The 19373-nt window shown below is 39.4% G+C and overlaps 1 protein-coding gene across 3 annotated transcripts in view; it reads left to right on the top strand.

Annotated features, from left to right (window-relative positions):
- The window catches only part of PCCA (propionyl-CoA carboxylase subunit alpha), a 370033-nt gene that overhangs the window by 306127 nt on the left and 44533 nt on the right, over positions 1–19373 (top strand). For all 3 annotated transcript variants that reach the window (XM_061170561.1, XM_061170560.1, XM_061170559.1), the window contains one exon: positions 229–282. In XM_061170561.1, coding sequence (XP_061026544.1) covers positions 229–282 — 54 coding nt within the window. The remainder of the gene's footprint in view (positions 1–228; positions 283–19373) is intronic.

Below are 19373 nucleotides of genomic sequence, written 5' to 3'. Positions count from 1 at the left end.
TGTGCTCCTTTGTGACTGACTTCTGTTGTAGCATGTATCAGTACTTCATCCCTTTTTATGGCCAAATAATATTCCACTGTATGAATATACCATATTTTGTTTATCCATTTATCAGTTGATGGACATTTTGGTTATTCAGCTATTAGGAATAATGCTGCTATGAACATTCATGTACATGTTTTTGTATGGATGAAAATTCATTTTATACCTCTCTTTTTTTTCCCCCAGTGTCTTTCTCGAGAAGCAGGTGGCAACATGAGCATTCAGTTTCTTGGTACCGTGGTAAGTATGAAAGAATTATTATTTTGTATATTCTCTTAATTTACAGAGAGAAAAAGTGATCATCTAGTTATAACCCATGTGTTTGAACTTGGCTTCATCATGGTTTTGTTTTGCTGTTAAATGAGATGTCTTTGTATAAGAAATGGGTTCTTTAACGTGTGGGAAAAGATTCCATGATAGAGAGTAATTTTAGCTATTTCTTATTAGAGACAAAATGGTTTTTAAAAGTATCTGTAGTTTGTTGAGTCTTTTAAGTACTTTTTTCACTGGAGACTTTCTCCCCATTTTTAATAAAAATAAGAACATATTTTAAAAAGATGCTTTTGAAAATAGTGACCTTGGGGATTCCCTGGTGGTCCAGTGGTTAATACTCTGCGCTCTCATTGCCGAGGGCCGGGGTTCCATCCCTGTTCAGGGAACTAAGATCCCACAAGATGCCCGGCATGGCCAAAAAACAAAGAAAATCGTGACCTTGCTCTTCTGTTCTGTTTTTGTTTTGTTTTGTTTTGTTTTGTTTTGTTTTTGCTCAGTTTTCCTTCTAGCTTTTTTTATTAGGTGCTTTTGAGTCCACATTTCTAATGAAATTGAATCATAATTTCAAAATTATTTAATTCTACCCAGTGAAAATAAATTTAATTTATAGTTATTATTTTTACTTATAGGTTTAGAATTATCATATTAGTAGTATTAGTTATAATTTTCAAAATAATTTGTTGAAAAAGGTACCTTATTGTTTTAATTAGCATTTCTCTGCTTATTGCTATTATATTTGAATATTTCTCCATGTATTCACTTGCTAGGTATCATTTATAATCTGTAAAATGTCTGTTCATGTCCTTTGGGTACCTTGTTCAGGTTGTAAATTCACACTGGGTATTTCTGTTAGGTCCGTGTGTTGAGAATATCAGAGGACAGACTTGTGGCTTAGATCAAAAGAAGAGTGATTTTGCAGCTATTGAGATAGGAAGGCTATTAATACTAATGTGCATTTACTGCATGCTTTGTGTATGTGTAGAGGTGTAGTAAAGTTTACATATTAAAGTATATGTATAGGCACCTGCCCGACGTGACGTAAATTTTAAGTATTGCTCCTGAGACTTGTGGTTATTCTTGTTTTTCTGATTAATAAGTACTACACATGCTTATTTTTTTAATTAGAAAATTTACATATTATTTAAATGCATGTCATAAGAAATTGTATTAGGGTTCTCCAAAGAAACAGAACCAACACGATGTGTGTGTGTATTATATTTTTATATATTACAGAGAGAGAGATTGATTGATTAAGTGATTGATTTTAAGCAGTTGGTTCATGTGATTGTGGATGCAAGTCCAAAACCTGCAGGGTAGACCAGGGGAGAGTTGCAGTTCAAGTACAAAGTCAGTGTGCTTGAAGGATTGCCTCTTGCTTGGGAGGTCAGTCCTTTTTCTTCAACTGAGTGAATGAACCCACCCATAGTATTAGAGGGTCATCTGCTTTACTCAAAGTCTACTGAATTAAGTGTTAATCTCATCTAAAAAAATACCTTCGTAGAAACATCTAGAATAATGTTTGGCCAAATATTTGAATACTATTGCCTAGCCAAGTTGACACATAAAATTAACCATCACGGAAGTATTCATTTTATTCCCTAGAGGTATTTAAGTTTTTTAACAATAGACATATGCTTCCAGAGATAGATTTATACATCTTTTCTTGCAAGAATAAATTGTGGATATCTTTCTAAGCCATTACAGAAAGATCCATGTCATTCTTTTTCACAGCTACCTGGAATTATATTACGTGAAGGTTTTTCTGTACCTCTGTGTTCACGCTAGAAGGGGCACTTATGCTGTCTCTGCCGCTTGATATCTCTCCTTGGATTCCAGTAGATTTCTCAGGGCTCAGATACTGAAAACTGAGTTCTTGATAGCCACAACCTGCAAAGAAACCAAACCAACATAAAATTTCTCCAGGCAGTTTTTCCTATCTCAGAAAACGGCAGCATAAGCTGAAACCTTGTCTTTTCCCTGATTCCCCTCTTCGGTCCACCACTCCCACTGCCCCCATCCTGACCAGAGTCTTGCAGCTGCCAGTCTTCCCACCTCCACCCCTGCTCCCTGCTTTATCATTGATGTAGCAGTTAAAGTGGTCCTTCTAAAATATACATCAGCTCAGCCGACCTTGTTGCTCTTCTTCAAATGTGTCGGGCACAGGCCTCAGGGCTTCGTCATTTGCCTCTCTCCTGCCAGGCCTCACTCATGGCCTCATCCAAGCCTAATTACCTCCCAAAGGTGGCACCTCCAAATACCGTCATATTGGGGATTGGAGTTCAACGTATGAATTTGGGGGGGGGACACAAACATTTAGTTCACAATATACACTTAGTTGGTAGAGCTACATACCCCAGAACTTTTCCAGGATATCTGTGCCTATTTCAAATAGTAAATTGTCTGGGTTTGTTTTGTTTGCATGTTTTTTGGTGAAGCTGTGAGTTTGTGTGTGTCAGATAGTATAAGCTCACAGAGAAGTGGAAGAGGTCCAGTATTTTATGTAACCCGACTTCCTTACTTGAACTGTGCTTCACAATAAGGAAGAATATTTTGTTACAACTTGAAGAATGCAGAAGTTACCGTTTTATTCCAAATCTTGTATTGCAATCATTGTTTATATTTAATTTTTTAAAGTTCCATTATCTTTAAAACGCAGTAATATTAAGACAAACGTATATCTCAGTAAGACGGAATTTTTTTTTCTTGTGAAAACAATACATATTGCCCGAAAGAGAGAATAAGCTTAGACTACATTGAGCAGCTTCTTCATAGCTGTGCTTTTGGCATTTACCCAAGGACTCTTGAGGAACTATCAAATTATACGTCTTTGAAGCTTAGCCAGAGATCTTAATGAAACCAAATCATGCTGAAGTTCTTAAAGCTAGTTTAAATCTCAAATTGTACATTTTAAATTAAGTTTTTATTGATAATAAATATACTTTATTTCTTATTAGCCTTGAAAGCTTGAGTAACAATATCTGTAGAATAAACATGTTTTACAAAGATTTACCATTAAGAATGGTATTAATATGACCCTTGTTACACTAGCACAATTAGATTTCAAAGTAAGCATTCACGAAGTAACAGCGATTAATGACAACCATCGAAAACAATTTTGAACTCCATCAGTTTAACTCAGGAGGGTAAACTTAACATGATAATTCATCTAGTTGAATTGTATCAGCTTAGCAGGAAAGTATGTAAATATGTGACCCGTACCTAGTTTCTAAATGGATGCTGTGCTGATAGATTTATCAGTTCCATTAAAGAACTTTGGGGAACTTCGGAATTTCAGCAATTGTTCCCTTGGAGGCTGAAAACCCAACCTGATCTCATACTGGGACCATTCTGGTCTGCATATTTCCATAATTTGCCTTTGCTACTAATATGACAGCAAGACACAAATAACTGTTTCTAATAACATCAGATGGAGTTGTGGAGGACAGCATTTTAATGTAGTAAAAGACCTCCCCCTGGGGTTGTTATTGCTACTATAGAACAGCAGCTACACAGTTGCAACTGTAGTCTCTTAATTGATTTGTTTAATTAGCAAGAGCTGAAGCTTGGGCTGAATCTTGTCATCTGATATCATAGGACCCAAAAATCTGCATCATTCATATTTATAGATATAGGAACATCATCAAAAAGTTTTACTTTTTCTGAAAACTCACTTATGGATATGGAATTTTAATAGAGTAAACTCCCATTTGTTAAAAATCCAAATAATTGGAAAATGAAAAGAACTAGGTTTGTTATTGTTTTTCTTTACCAGTACTCTTTTGAGAAGTAAATTATGTCATGCGTTTTCGGTTATTATTGTCTTCGAAAAATAAACATCCAGAGAACTTCTTTGGTCTTCTGTACCTTATAAATCCCTCTCTTTACATGTCTGACTCATCTCTAGTCTTCATTTGCCTTTTTCTCCCTTCTCTGTTCCACCCTTTCTCTGTATCACTGGGGTTTCAGGAGGGGCACGATGGCTTATTGGGATTTCTTGCATGCTGGTCCCATGTCCTAGCCTTTGCAGCTACCCGGGGGCCTATTTCCCTGTGTGCTTACCCCTTGGCAGGATATCTGACTGAATTAACCCTGGGACTTGCCCCACTTAACCCAAGCTGCACTGGTCCCAATTTCCTTGGATGGGGAAAAGAGAGGGGACTGGGAAGTGTCTAGCATAGAACCCCAGAGCCTTCATCAGACAACCACTTCCACCCTGTACACACAGGGCTCCATCCCCACTGGGTCAAGCTGTCCTTATTCCTGACCCTCTTCCCCTCCAGCCATAGAAAGCAGGTGGTGGCCACAGGCTAGACGTTTTGTGGAGGGTTGATGAAGTCTCTCTGGGGTTTTTTTTTATGCATTTTATAATGCTAAGAAGAAAACAAATCTATAGCACCCCATCCAGCATTTCCCTCCAATATTCAAAATTTCAGCTAAAAATGTGGGTAAAATAAGATTTTATGAGATGGGCTCTATATGCAGTCTTAATCTTGAACATTGTTTTCGTGGTAGCATATGTTCTGTGTATCCTGTGACCAACTTAAGCATTAACTTTTAGACTATAAGTTTACTTTCTAGCCTTTTGAAATCGGCTAATATAATTTGAAAGTGCAGTTGTTAATATCCCATTGTGTGATGCATTTTGAACACAAATTTAAAAGAAATTGTGGACTGCCTGCTCCGCTACATGCTAGGAAGTGTGACAGATGAATGTGACTTGGCCTCTGTTCTTCAATAGCACACTGGCTGCAGGGAAACACAGACAAACCAGTATCATGAGTAAGTGCTGAGATGGGTTATGCAGAGCTTAATGTGCTGACAGAGAAAATTATAGATCTCTTAGGTTTACTTTTTCCCTTCTGATACAAAAGCTATTTGTATCAGTAGATAAAGTATAGACCATAGGGCATAGCTCTTTGAATAAGAATCTACATTTCATATCCTGTTAGTCATTACATTTTTTAATGAGCATACATAAAGCTTGGCATTTATTGGTAGTCATGGTAGTCGGTCACCTCACATTGATTGAGCATCTATTATGTGATGACATTGAGTTCTGGCAATCCACAGGAAAAAGACATCTCTGCCAGCAGTGACCCACTGTCAACTGAGGATATAGAAATATGAGTGTGATGAGAGTGATAATAGACATTTGTATGAAGGAGAGGTATTCTGGGGCTTGGAAAAAGGAAATGGGGGAATTGCGAAAAGCTCCCCAGTGAATATGTCCAGCTCATGCTTAGACCCTAAGGATGAATAGAATTTGCAGGCAGGGAAGGGCATTTCAGATAGAAGGGAACAGCATCTGCAGAGTCCCTGAGACAGCATGTTCAGAAACTGCTCTGTGATGGTGGTGGAGAAAGCACAGGGAATAAATGAAGGTTGAGAAGCATGAGGTTGCCCGTGGGTTTAAGGAAGAGCAGGTTGGCTAGTGAGGGTGGCAGGCAGGTGGCAAAGGTCTGTGTGGGAGATGAAACTAGAATGGCGGGAGCTGGGTGTTGCACGACCATGCTAAGGAGATTAGACTCTACTCTTTAGACTTTGAAAGAAGAGAATCTCAGTATCACCTGAGGTGTATTTTGTTTTGTCTTGATTTTAAAGAGATCTTGAGAGAGTGAGCAAATAAAGAAGAGGTCCATTTGAGAGTCTCCTCATAAGGATCCAGAGTCTAGTTTTATATATTAGGCAGAATTGAAGATGATGCTAAGGTTTCTAGATGTGATAAACGATGCAGATAACTGTGGGAGCAAAAGAGGAGGAAGGGAAGGAAGGATTACACGAGAGGAAAGGTGGAATAGATAATGAATTGGGTTTTGACCATTTTAAGTTTGAAATGCCAGCGGGACCTCTGTGATGTAAGGGAAAGACAGGGAAAATGATGAAGGGTGAGCATGTCTTTGGGTACTTTGTGGGCATGAAGAGGTGATATCTGAAGCCTGCAGTAGGTGAGGTCGCCCGAGGGGATGGTGAAGGGACAGGCCCAGAATGGACCCCTGGGCAATGCCCACATCCGGGGGAGGCATCTAGCGTCTCTAATTTAATCATTTTAAAATGACATTATCTATTGTCCAAATCATTTCTATTATGTGTGGCTATTGAAACCAATTTAGTGCAACCTCAGTCATGATTTCACAGTGTCCTACGGTGTCTCTAATTATTTCATAGTATCTCAAAATCCTGCTGCCGTCTGCCAAAGATCCTCAAACTAAAATTGATTTTAATGAATAACAGAATGCCTTACATTTGTGCGATGCTTTAGGATTTTAGAATGCTTGTTTGATTCCGTTCAGTTTCCAAGATAGGCCATATAGCATCTTAGAGTTAGTTGTAAAAATTACACACACAACACTCTTTGAAATGTTGTCAATTTAAAGTATTTGCAGTTACTCAGTTAGATGTTCACAAGAAATTTCTGTAAACTACCAGGATGTTAGTGAATTTTGAGGTGAGGGGTTTGGGGGAGGTATGCTAAATAAAGCTTGATTTCTTGTGTTTGAATCTTATATCTCCCACTTACCAGCTTTGTGAATTTGAACAAGTTACTTAACCTTTCTGGTCCTCAATTTTCTCATCAGCAAAATATCTACTTTCATGGAATTGGTAACGGTTGAATAAGAAAATGTTGGTAAAATGTTTGAAAATAGTAGGAACTTAGCATATAGTGGCTCAACTATTATTACAGCCGCTGAAAATAAGGAATACACTCTCCCTCTGCAATCATTTTACCTCGCTTTTTTCCTCCTTTTTCTTGCTTGCTTTGGAGACATGCTGTCATCTGAAATTGTAATCTCAACTGAGATCACACTTGGTAGGCAATCTATCAAAATATTCAGAAGGAAAATACTTCTGTTTTATTTGGAAAATCTAATTTTTGTTCATCCTATGATTTCTGACCGCCTCACACAGTTAGCATACCATTTGTCATTGAATGCTAAATATGAAGCACGTATTTAAACCTGCACCTGTGGCAGCAAGATGCTTAAGAACATCTGTTTCCTTGAAGCGTAATGAAGTTCACCAAGAACAGCCTTGGCTTTGGCGTCTTGTGTTTGAAAGGCAACATACTTTTGATATAGGACCTGTTATGATGGTGCTTATGGGACTTCATAAACCAGCCTCACTTTGAAAGGATTTTAGTTTAGGAAAACCATTTAAGGCCATTGTGGTGTAGTACTACGTATTGCTGATCTTTCATACATAAAATTAATTGATTGTTGTTATTTACCTTATGGTGAGAATGATGTGGAAATGGCAGCTCTTTCTCATGGAAGCCAAGTCAGACAGTGGTTCTCAAACATGAGCATGTGTAAGAATCACCTGGAAAACTTGCTGAAAATGCAAATCCCCAGGTTCCAGTGAAGCTGATTCCCTAGGTTTGAGTAGGGCCTAAGGATCTGCATTTGTAAAAATCAGTTTAAAGTAGCCCAGGACTAGGATTTGGAGTATATTTTCACACTTAATGTAGAATTAGTATCTAGTTTAGGAAATTGATACCAAAAACTACATTGTATTACTGGTCTTATGAGTCGAGCATAGGAACAATGTTGTGGTTGTTTCTTGTTATAGTAAGAGGATAAGACAAGCATTTGATTATTTGAAATAATTGATTATGTGTTCATAATACATATTTTTTAATCAGGTAGGGACATGATAGGACCTAAAGTATAATTAAATCCATAGTATCATCAACTGTATCTTTTAAGTTTACTTATCAACTGCAGTCTTTTAGATTTAATCTGAATTATTCCAAGTCTTAGACCCACAGGACAGTGACAATTTTTATTTTGGGCCTAGATCAGTGTTTTTCAATCTTGTCAATAATGACATTCTGAAATGGATAATTTTTTGTTGTGGGAGACTGCTCTGTGCACTATGGAATGTTTAGCAGCCTCCCTGGCTTCTACCCACTAGAGGCCAGAACACCTCCCCAGATATAACAACCAAAATTGTCTCCAGACATTGCCAAATGGCCCTGGGAATAGGGAGGGGGCAAAATCATCCCTAGGTGAGAACCACTGGCCTAGACTATATGTAGTAGTTGGGATTTCAGAGTTTTCTTTTCTCATTTCACTAATAAATATAATGTTCTAGAGATGAGCTCTCTAGAACAAATGTGATACTTCTCAGTGGCCTGAAGCTTACAGGGTCTTACATATACATGCTTATACATCCTGACCTACTCAAATGCCTTATGCAAAGAAAATAACAGTGAACTTTAGCTAGCCTGATGCTTGATTTGACTTAGGAACATGCTTAACTACTGGCTGTGTGGGTTACTTGTTCTTAGTCTTCCTCATATTGGATCATAAATCAGATCTGTTCTGGACAGCCATTCCTGAAAGGTAGGCCAAGTTCTAGTTTGTGTAATTGCATTCTGTTTATTCGGATCCTTTTAACCATTGGAATAGCCGTACTGTTATTGTTCACATGAGACCCTCCCATCCTGAGTCCACAGCAAGAGTGTACGGTTACTACCCGATCGTAGAAGCCACTGCTCTTCCATGGGCTCCACTTTGCCTGTCATCGTCCTGGTGAGATGCATCAAGTAGAGTACGTTTCGTGCATCACCTCACAGTGGCATCGGTGAAGAAGTACTTTTCTGTTCTTTTTCAGCTAACGTTTAATTGCCTAGCTCTGTAGTATTCTGTGGCACTTTCCCTGTGTGTGGAAAGTATATGGCAGGATGCCTGGCAAGGCATGGGAAAGTCCGGTAGTCATTAGTAGCTCAGGTATGTATTCTGAGAGGTAGCTTTCCCAGGCTGGCATATGTTTTGTATGGTGTAAATTCTCAAGATTGTGGGGGACAGCTGAGGTAATGACTAAGGTATCAGTGTTAATTACCTAGGTAATTACCAAGCATCAGGGGACACGTGAAACTGCCCAGTGACCTTGTGTGAAATGGAAGCCCTGCGTAATTTAAGGGTGGGGAGATAATTCATGTGTAAGTTCTAACAAACAGTCACCCTTGGAGTCCACTGTGTCCTAGAGCTCAGACCACCCCTTTCCTATCTCAGCTGTTCGGCAGAGTGGACTTTAAAACAGGGGTGGCCGGGAGACAACGTGCCCTGAGCGCCTGCAGTAAGCCTCCTGCTTTCGGCTGGTCACCTCGTTTGCTTCCCACAACCGTTGAGATCATCAGCATGCCCCCCACCTCACGGATGAGGCGATGCCTCGGCTGTGATTTGTCAGAATGGCTCGTACGGTGAGGGCAGCCATAGTGTCATACCTGGACCTGGCGACACACCTTGGCTTCCTCACACCAGCACGTGCGTGGTTGGGATTTAGGTCCTCCCGTGGCCCTTCGCACTTCCGTATGATTCCTGATTACCTGGTGGAGAGCACCTTGTGCGGAGGTGGGGGGACTAACCCTCCTCTTCTTCTGTGTTTGAACTTAGAGCCCAGCCACCTAACAGCTAGTGTTGAAGGTCTGTGTACCTCAGCTTCCCCTTGTGAATTACTTTCATATTGTGGCCGAGGGCGGGGGCTTTCTCTTAGAAAAGGTAATCTTTATCTAAGTAATTATTGTAGATATTAAAAATAGATTAAAATGGTAATTTGATATACATGTGATATAAAGCCTTTCCTCTCAATGAGAATGTAAGATGACCTTAGCTGACACTTAAGGTGATTGGGGTGTGGAATACATGTTAACATGTGTCGTGAAAGATTAATTGTTTAACCTCTGTTTCTCTACCCTCCGCGACTTTATTCAACCAAACTTTGAGTCCTCTTGAAGGATTTTAGGAATAACGCAGGTGGGTTTTGAAATATAATGCCTGGCGATATTTTGCAGCATTGCAAGTCTAAACCAGTGGTTCTCAACCTGCCTGATTCTGCTCCCTGGGGGACCTTTGGCAGTGTCTGGAGACATTTTGGTTGTTAGAAGTGGCAGGCTGCTACTGGAATCTAATGGGCAAATTTCGTTAAATTTATTGCGAGCATCACCAACCAAGGAGGCTTCTGAAACATCCTACAATAAATAAGACAGCCCCCTACAAAAGAATTATCTGACTTAAAATGTCAGTAGTGCCAAAGGGTCTTTGTCCAGACAGTAATTATGGAAGGGCATATAAACATCTGTGACCATCTCCTCAGCCCTTCACAAAACTCTGTAACGCTCTGCAGACTTACTCTTAGCATGCCCCTGGATGAGGAATCCACAGCTATTCCACCCTGTTTGTTCTGTGTTATCTCATGAAGCCTTACTTTGTAAACTGAAGGAACCGCAGGCGTCTCGGTTATACTAGAGGAAGAACTGGGCCCCATGTACATGTATGTCATATATATTGTTTTACTATTTTTTCCTAATATTGATGACTCTCTTTTGTGTGCATTTGTGTCTTCACAAAATTTTGACCAATATATCAATTTTATAAATGAAGTTTTCTCTTAATCAGTGTCTGCAGTTATGATCCAAAGGGCTTTGATATTGGTTTTTTATATTCTTGATTGTACCTACGTTTCTGTTCAAAAAGAAAGTTTTTATAGTTCACGCTCACCCATCAGTAGAGTTTTCTTGTTGGATCATCTTTGTTAATGCCACAGCTACTTAGAGTAAAAGATCAATTAGATATTGTTGTATCAGTTTATCAATTTGTTGAAAATAAACCTATATAAATACAGGCTGTGTGATCCACGTGTGCACACAGCATGTCTGAGCTTTTGACAAAGCCTGTATCTTCCAACTGGCAGCTCTTGTGGTTTGAAGGCCAGCTTGTGAGGAGGTGAGAGTGGTGGCCTCAACCCTCATTGATAACTTCCCTCCACCTCCACTCCGTGCAGTCTGCATCCTGGCCCTCAGTGGGTCTGCTGGCCTGGTCTTCACTTGGCAGGGGGTTCTGAAATGTACCTGCAGGATTTTAATTTATAAAGGTGACTTAGTGCCAACACAGAGAGGTTAATGCTACTGAAAGAATTTATTACTTACATCTCCTAAGAGAAGGGGGTCCCCCATACCACACAGGGCCACTGCGAAAGCGCCAGGCTGGTCAGGAAGCAAAAAAGGAATGAGGGGAGAGCATGGGTGGGAGCCTTTACTGGGGTTTCCGCAGGAAAGGCCAAGTAGGGCAGGGTAAACCGTTTAGGATTGGCTAGTTTGAATAATGTTGGTAGGCTTTGGGCTCTAGGGGTGGTCTCTAGTTGTCTGGTCCCTGGCCTTAGGGTGATTTGGGGCAGGAAACCATGGCTTGGTGTGTGAGTTAGATAAAGGGGGTGGCTGGTTGCCTATGAGAGCGTCACTGTCTTTAGGAGTTAGCTGGCCCTGGTGGGGCAGGCTCTCTCAGGCCTGTAAGGCCCCCGAGATACACAGAAAATTTTAAAAAACCATGATTAATACACACAGAACCTGGTAACAGAATCAAGGGAACTGATGTCCGGTAACTAAACTCATGAAGACTGATGTCTAAACCAGAATGCGTTTATATTAATTTGAGGTGAGGAAGATTTCTTCCAGTGACCAGATCTTTAAATCTGCCCTCCAGAATGTTGACTGAATGGTGGTACTAGAATAATGAGGAAGCTAGTTACAATAATTTTAGAGCTGGTCTGGGTTACATGCTAACAAGAGTGAAGGGAGACTTGAGTGTACCTATGCTGTGCTGAAACCTGCAGATCACTTCTAACCTTCATCCAGAACACCCTCTGGGGCCCTCCTCCTTGCCTTCTCCCTTTTCTGTGCCTTAGCGCTACTGTCATCTTCCTGCAGAAAGGACCCGCGCGGTCAGTCAGGCTGCAGCTCCCCAAACCCTCATCACGGACCTATACGGTATAGAATGTAGTTCTGCTTCCCTCGGGCTGACGTGCACATCACGTGGATTTAAATTTTGAGTGTCCCCAAAACTCTATGGTCGTGCACTTTCATAGGTGGTTAGTATAGCACTTCTGTGTGGAGTTTTACCAGCACGGCTCTCAGAAGTTCCTAAGAATCTTCCATTTCTTTGGTAACACCCTCTGTAGTGTATATCCTCAGAAAATTTCTTTTTTTTTTTTTTTTTTTTTTTTTTTTTTACAGAAAGAGTCCTGAAAGATCTCATTTCTAGCCCCAGTAATGCTTTTAAACTGGTTGTGTGACCTTCCTAAACCTGTTTTCTTTGTTGTAAAATGAAAGGTCGAGGTCGGTGACCTCCAAGGTCTTTCCTGGCACCGTTCCTGCTCTGAGAATGATTACATTTGTCACAATGTGCAGTTGGCTTTGCAGCAGTAGCAGAACGTCACATGTGCAACTTATTATCATCGTCTATCTTTTGATTTTGATTTTTTAAAACTTTCCTTGAGTCTCATGCGGGTAGACATCACCGGCTTACCACATACTGCTATTGTGTCCTGCCACTTGATTTCTGGGGACAGCACATTGTGCTGCTACAGGCTTAGTGCTAATAATCAAGATTATATGTTCTGCTTACCGCGACTTTTTTGTGGTTTCTGGGGAAAAAAATGCAGATGCTTTTCAATTATTGTAAGGGAATTTTGATTAACCCCCTGGGTAGTGTTCTCTGTACCACCTGCCATGGAGAAGCGAGTTTTATTGAACAGAAGGTATAGAATTGAATTGCTCATATTTGTTTGCTTTCTGGTGCCTATAGTATTTCAAGCTAAAGCATTTTAATAAATATTTAATAAATATCTGTCTAAAATAGGTCAAAACTGTTAGAAACTAAACCTCTTTTGTTCTTCAATTTCAAATGCAAATAAGTTCATTTGACTTCTAAGTGGAATTTCCAAGGTACAGACTCACATTGTTCTTTTATATGTGTAAAAAGTAGTTATTTTTGACTGGAATTGTCAACATCCTGCTTGCTACATAATTCTAAGTATTTGCCCTTAGGAGCAAATACTTACATTTATTGCAACATTGCTACTTTTGTTGTTGCTTTTGTAGCTATTTTGCATGTTTACTGTTTTCTTCTCCTGTGTGTCCGATTGTACCTTTTGCCTCTGGCTGGAATATAGGTGCTTGATTTATAGAGAATTTTCAAATGGCTGCCTCTGAAGCCTTTAAAACACACACACACACACACACACACACACACACACACACACACACAACGGTTTTATTGAGATATAATTCCCATTCCACACAATTTACCCATTGTTCCAAGAATACAATTCAGTATGTTTTAGTCTATTCACAGAGCTGTGCACCCATCACCACAATCAGTTTAGAGCACTTTCATCACCCCGAAAAGAAGCCCCAAACCCATTAGCAGGCATTCCCCATTTCCTTCAACCCTGTCAACCCCTGGCAGCCACTAATTTACTCTCTGTCTCTATATATTTACCTGTTATGGGCATTTCATATAAACAATATCATGCAATATGTGGTCTTTTGTGACTGGCTTCTTTCACTTAGCATGTTTTCAAAGATTCATCCATGTTGTAGCATCAGTACTTCATTCATTTTTTTTTTTTTTGCCAGATAATATTCCATTTTATGGATATACCACAGTTTTTCCTTCAGAATGGACATCTGAATTGTTTGTCTTATAAGCTATTATATATCGCGTTGGCCAAAAAGTCCGTGACGTCGAAAAACCCGAGCGAAATTTTTGGCCAACCCATTATGCTGCTATGAACATTCCTTTATATATGTTTTTGTGTGGATGTATGTTTTCATTTTTCTTGAGTGTATACCTACGAGTGGGATTTCTGGGTCATGTGGCAATGCTGTGTTTCACTTTTTGAGGAGCTGCTAGACTTTTCCAAAGCAGCTACACCATTTTACATTCCCCTCAGCAATGTATGAGTTAATTTCTCCACATCCTTGCCAACATGTGTTACTGTCTTTTTGTGTTTTTTGGAATATAATTGATATATAACATTATACTAGTTTCAGGTGCACAACGTAACGATTCAGTTTTGGTGTGTATTGTTAAATGGTCACCATAGTAAGTCTAGTTGACATCTAATGTCTTTTTGATTCTAACCACCTAGTAGGTATGAGGACAGGACTCATTTTAAAATATTTTCTATGCAGGATTCCTCCTTTTCCCTAGAACTCATGATAAATGCAAAAGTATCCAAAAGTGTATATTAGTTGTTTTGTTTATTAAAACAAACTTAACCCCTAACAAAACAACAAAGCATATAATTTTAATTATTATACGTTTTCTGTCACATTGCTGACTGTTCCTCAATAAACTGTTTTTTACATTAAGCAAGCAGTTCCTTTTATTTCCCTAGGCTTTGTTTTTTTTTTTTAATGGTAGCACATACTGTGCAGGAAGGTCATTACATAAAGAGAGGAAAAAAGAATATCCAGCATCAAAGAGAAAGTTAATGCTGTTCGTATAATTTTTTAATAGGCATCTTGTAACGTTTTGAGATTTAAACCAACTAATAATATTTTTTGCACATTCCTGAGCATTCCCCTCTTGTTGCCTGTGAACTGATGTTTTGCTTTGGAAACTCAGATAGTGAAAATATTTGTCAAAGCTTCAAATACCAGTGCTTTAATTCTTTAGTCATTTAGGTATTAATCTTGTTCTGTAGACCACCTACATGTGTTTGTAAGGGCTGTAATAACACTGTATTTAATTAGCACTAATATTGTGTAGAAGGAAAAAACATATTAAGTATCTTTCCAAGTCACTAGTTCGAAATTAGCAGAAGCTTGGAGGAAAAAGTCCTTGTCTATGTTGCACTGTTATTTTGCACAGCTGTGGAAATTTGTGATCCATTTCCTCGTTCATTCATTCTTTCATTCATTCGTTCACTCAACAAGTTTTTGTTGGGTGCTCTTATGTGCCAAACCGTGTTCTAGGTACTAGGGAAGTGGACCAATTTCAATAGGACAGAAGTGTGAATCACAAATAGGTATCCAATGGCAACCAGCTGGTGTATACAGTGTAGTAAGTGAATATTGGCATGTCCACAAAAATCACCTTTCGTAGCTCCTCGTAGCGAAACTGGAGGACCCTGAGGTCAGTTCTCAGTGTACCCTGTTGGGGGTGGGGCAGGGAAGTCCCATAAGGGGGAGTGAAGCCTTTGGATTCTGATGTTGGTCACTTTATTCTCCCTTTTTAAAGTTAAGAGCCATTTTTTCATTCTGTTGTCTTAAGTCTCTTTCCACAAATGTAAAGATCTTGCTTCCTTTCTTAAATTTCATGTTGGCTTCTATATCTGTTACTTCAGTTATGTATACCTCTTCTGTTTGTACACAAAAAGTAATTTACATGTTGATAATGAGGGAGGTTATACATGTGTAGGGGAAGGGGTATATAGGAAATTGTATCTTTTGCTTAATTTTGCTTAAACCTAAAAAACTGTTCTAAAAGTCTGTTTTTTAAAATGTAATTTACCGGGCGGTGATTGAGGGCACCTACGTTTTAAAGTCAGGCAGACACTTATTGATTGGCTGTTTGATCTTAGCTTTATTGACTCTCTCTAAGACCAGTTTCCTGGTCTGTAAAATAAGAGTAATAATAACAGCATCTCCTTCATTGGCTGTTGTGAGAATTAAATGAGAGAATGCGGGCGAGGCACTTAGTGTAGCTCCTGGCACAAAGTAATCACTCAGTAAATTTAACTAGTATTGTGGAAATACATTTCATACCCAGGAATAAAGTTTTATTCGCCTTTATGAGACATGATCCTGGGAACTTTCTAGTTGCCACAGCTGTTTCCCAAGGGCAACTAATTTAGATCTACAGCCTGTAACTCACTCAGTGTGACTTGTTTTCTGTTTCTTCATTCTAATATGAACATTTCTATAACACAGTCTTTTTCTCTGAATATCTTGTGTGTGGCTGCCTCAGCTAGGTCGTCAGCTGGGTAGAGCGGCGGGGTGACAGCGCCCTGCAGCAGACTTGGCGAGAGTGGAGGGTGCTGGTGATGACTGGGGCAGCCCTGCCGCAGGGAAAGGGGGGCCCGGAAGGGACGAGGAGTCAGGGGAGACTCAAGCTTGTTCTCAGGCTGAGGAGAAGGAGCCAGTTGGGAGGAAAAAAAGAGTACAGCTGATGAAGCAGGGTCCCAGTGAAGGGGGGGAGGGACAAGCCAGGTGTCCTGAGTACCCAAGGCGAACAGGAAGAGTGCTACCTCTCTGGCTGGGGGGACGGAGCTGACAATGGGTGCAGATCTAGGGAAGTTTGTAGGGCGGCAGGCTGTGTAGGGAGCCCAGTGGGCTCTGTTCTCCTTTGTGAAAGTGTTAATCCATTTAGTAATAGTTATTCTATTGCTATAACAAGCTTTTCTATTTTAAAAGACCAGTGTAAGCACAGTGTATTTTACTTTACACTAATTTAGAGTGAAGATTCATACTTTTTTAAAGCTAAATATACCATAGGTGCTTTTTAAAATTTATTACCTAATGTGTCTAATAATGGAATTAACAAAAAGGTGACTAAATTATCCAAATTTGACTTTGTACTAACATCGTGCTTGGCTTACTCAACATCCCTGAAGGTCAGCAAGAGATAAATTTGGCCCAGACTGGTCTTTTTCTGCATTCATCACTTAAAAAGGGGGAAAAAAAAAAAAAAAAAAAGAAAGAACAGGGGAGAACAAGCCATCTTTTACTTTTATAATTTTTAATCCATCATTAAAAGTACAACTTGCTTTATGATCTAAAGAAATACCATCTAAGTCTTTATATTAGGAACAAAAGTGAGCCTTTCAGGAAAAAAAGGAGCAGAGCTTAATCTGCATTAGCCCTTTGATGTATTTCTAGATTTTACAAAGCTTCCCGTTGTTCCCGCCACGTTGAGACAGACCCAGTCACATGTCCAGCAATGCCGATGTCCTTTTCTCCTTAGCACGTGCTGAGCTAGAGACACTGTCCATGAACGGCCAGGGCCGGACCATTGCATCCGGGATGTATTTGCACAGGTGTTGGCCCGATGGGAGTTTCACTTCCCAGTACTCCTTCTCCAGGCAAAGATTCTTTTTTTTTTAAATTTCATTTTATATTGGAGTATCGTTGATTAAGGGCAAAGATTCTTAAGTTAATGATTGGTTTGGAAAAATAAACTATATTGCCCTTTTGCTCTTCTTTTGAATATTTCTTTAAGATGCAACTGTTATTAGTATATCTAGGGGGCTTTATTGAGAAGTAGAAAAATGCTAGTTGAAAAAAGTCATATTCATCTATAGTTTTGAAATAGGAAATGCAGTAGATAAGTTTTGCTTTTAAATTAAAAAAAATCCTATTGTTTGAATTCTTGCCATTTTTATTCCTTTTATTTCATCATTTCTTGTAACCTAGTTTTATGTTAGGGTGCTGAACTTTATGTAACAACTTCTTTTTGTTGTTGTTTTTGTTTTCTTCTGTGATTTTCTTCCTCATATTTAATCTTTTAAAAAAATTTTTGATTGGAGTACATTTGACTTCCAATGTTGTGTTAGTTTCAGGTGTATAGCAAAGTGAATCAGTTATACATATACATATATACACTCTGTTTTTAGATTCTTTTCCATATAGTCATTACAGAGTATTACTAGTTACCTATTTTATATTTATATAACAACTTCTTGATGAGCTCATCTTCTTACATTGTGATGGTGAGAAGGTGACGGGTTGGTGTATGTTTTTAATGCCCTTTCTATAGATTGACATCATTGCCAGAAGTGGTGCTTGGTGCCAGCTAGTTTCATAGATGGAAGAAAACAATCCAGGTTTCAGTTTCACAAATGGAAAAACAAAATCTAAAAGGAAAAGGAAGCAATTCGTTAGCAGTGGGCCACTGTGCAGAGTAGGATAACCTGCCTTCAAAGATTTTTGTCTTGAACAGTGTAATGTAATGTTTAATAAATAGTTTACTTCAAAGGACTTCACTACAAGAAAATAGGCAGCTTTCCTGCTATTCTTGTTTCTGGTTCAGTTTTACTATAAGTAGCTCATATCCGGTCCTCTGTGGTCTCAGGTGGTCATTTGTGTTTATGATCCTAACGCTGAAACTGTGGCCCTATTTTAAGTCAATAGCAAGTACACAGTGGTCTGCAGGAACTGATCGAGGCTCTCCCGAAGCCCTTGACACTTTGACGCATCTTAAGGAAAGTGCTCAGACGCTGTAAGCAGTATGCACGTGATTATGTCCTCCAAAAATAGAAAACTAAATTTACTAAGGAAGGACTAGAAAAACTCATCAAAATGTACGTAAAGTTTTTGATGTATTGTGATCACTCCTGTACTCCCATTCTAAACTTCTAAACACCGTGTTCAATATCCTTGAGATAAAAGCCTGAGGTTACAAAGATCATTGGAGATGTTTGAATTTTTCTTTTTCTTCCTGTAGATATATTTGGCATATGTAGAATTTGAGAGTCCACTATTAATATCAGTTTCTTCCAGATATTACCAGATAGCAGATAGACAGATGGAACTCAAAATAAACTACTGGAACTCAGAAAACACTATTGTTTCTTTTCTCTATAAATTTTAACCCAGCAGTATTTTGGGTCTGGGTGGAACCTGGCTGAATCCATGATTCTGGTGAATATCTCTGTAAAATCACTACTGTAAATTCTTGTTGGGTATGATTTTGTTTTGTTTATTTTTTATCGCTCAGTATTGACTCAGTGATAGGACCTAGGGCCATTTTAAGATATATAGACTTGAGACAGTTTCACACTGGCTTACTCCCCCTTCCATTCCTATTCTTTCCTCTTACTCTCTCTCTGTCTCTCTCTCTGTCTCTCTCTCTGTCTCTCTCTCTCTCTCTGCTCAAAACTGAAGAGAATGCATTGCTCTAAGATCTAGCCCTCTAAGCAGAGGGGCTAAGGGGTGAATGGGGGTGGGGGAGGGAGGGGGGAGGGAGTGGGTGTGTGGGAGGGAGAAACTGCCCCACCCCACTGCGCTCACGCGGTAGTGGAAGGGGTTTATGGATTGGGCCTGTGTTTCTGCATTAGCCACGTTGTTCTTTAAAGCCCTGGCTAGCGGAGCCACCTCTTTCCCTCCCATCCTTTGTATCCTTGAGTCTTTACCCAGAACCAGCTCTCTGGCACCTCTGGTGGGGAGGTGGGGTGCTCTGTCAGTTTCTAGTTGTGGCTCCTGAGCCCCATATTGAACTTGAACACAGATAACCATATGGTAACAACAGTCATTTACAAATCTTCAGGTCCTGGGT

Source organism: Eubalaena glacialis, chromosome 16, assembly GCF_028564815.1.
Source record: "Eubalaena glacialis isolate mEubGla1 chromosome 16, mEubGla1.1.hap2.+ XY, whole genome shotgun sequence".
Taxonomy (NCBI): Eukaryota; Metazoa; Chordata; class Mammalia; order Artiodactyla; family Balaenidae; genus Eubalaena; species Eubalaena glacialis.
The sequence above is the reverse complement of the archived record's forward strand: the minus strand, read 5'-3'. Positions and strand labels throughout refer to the sequence as shown.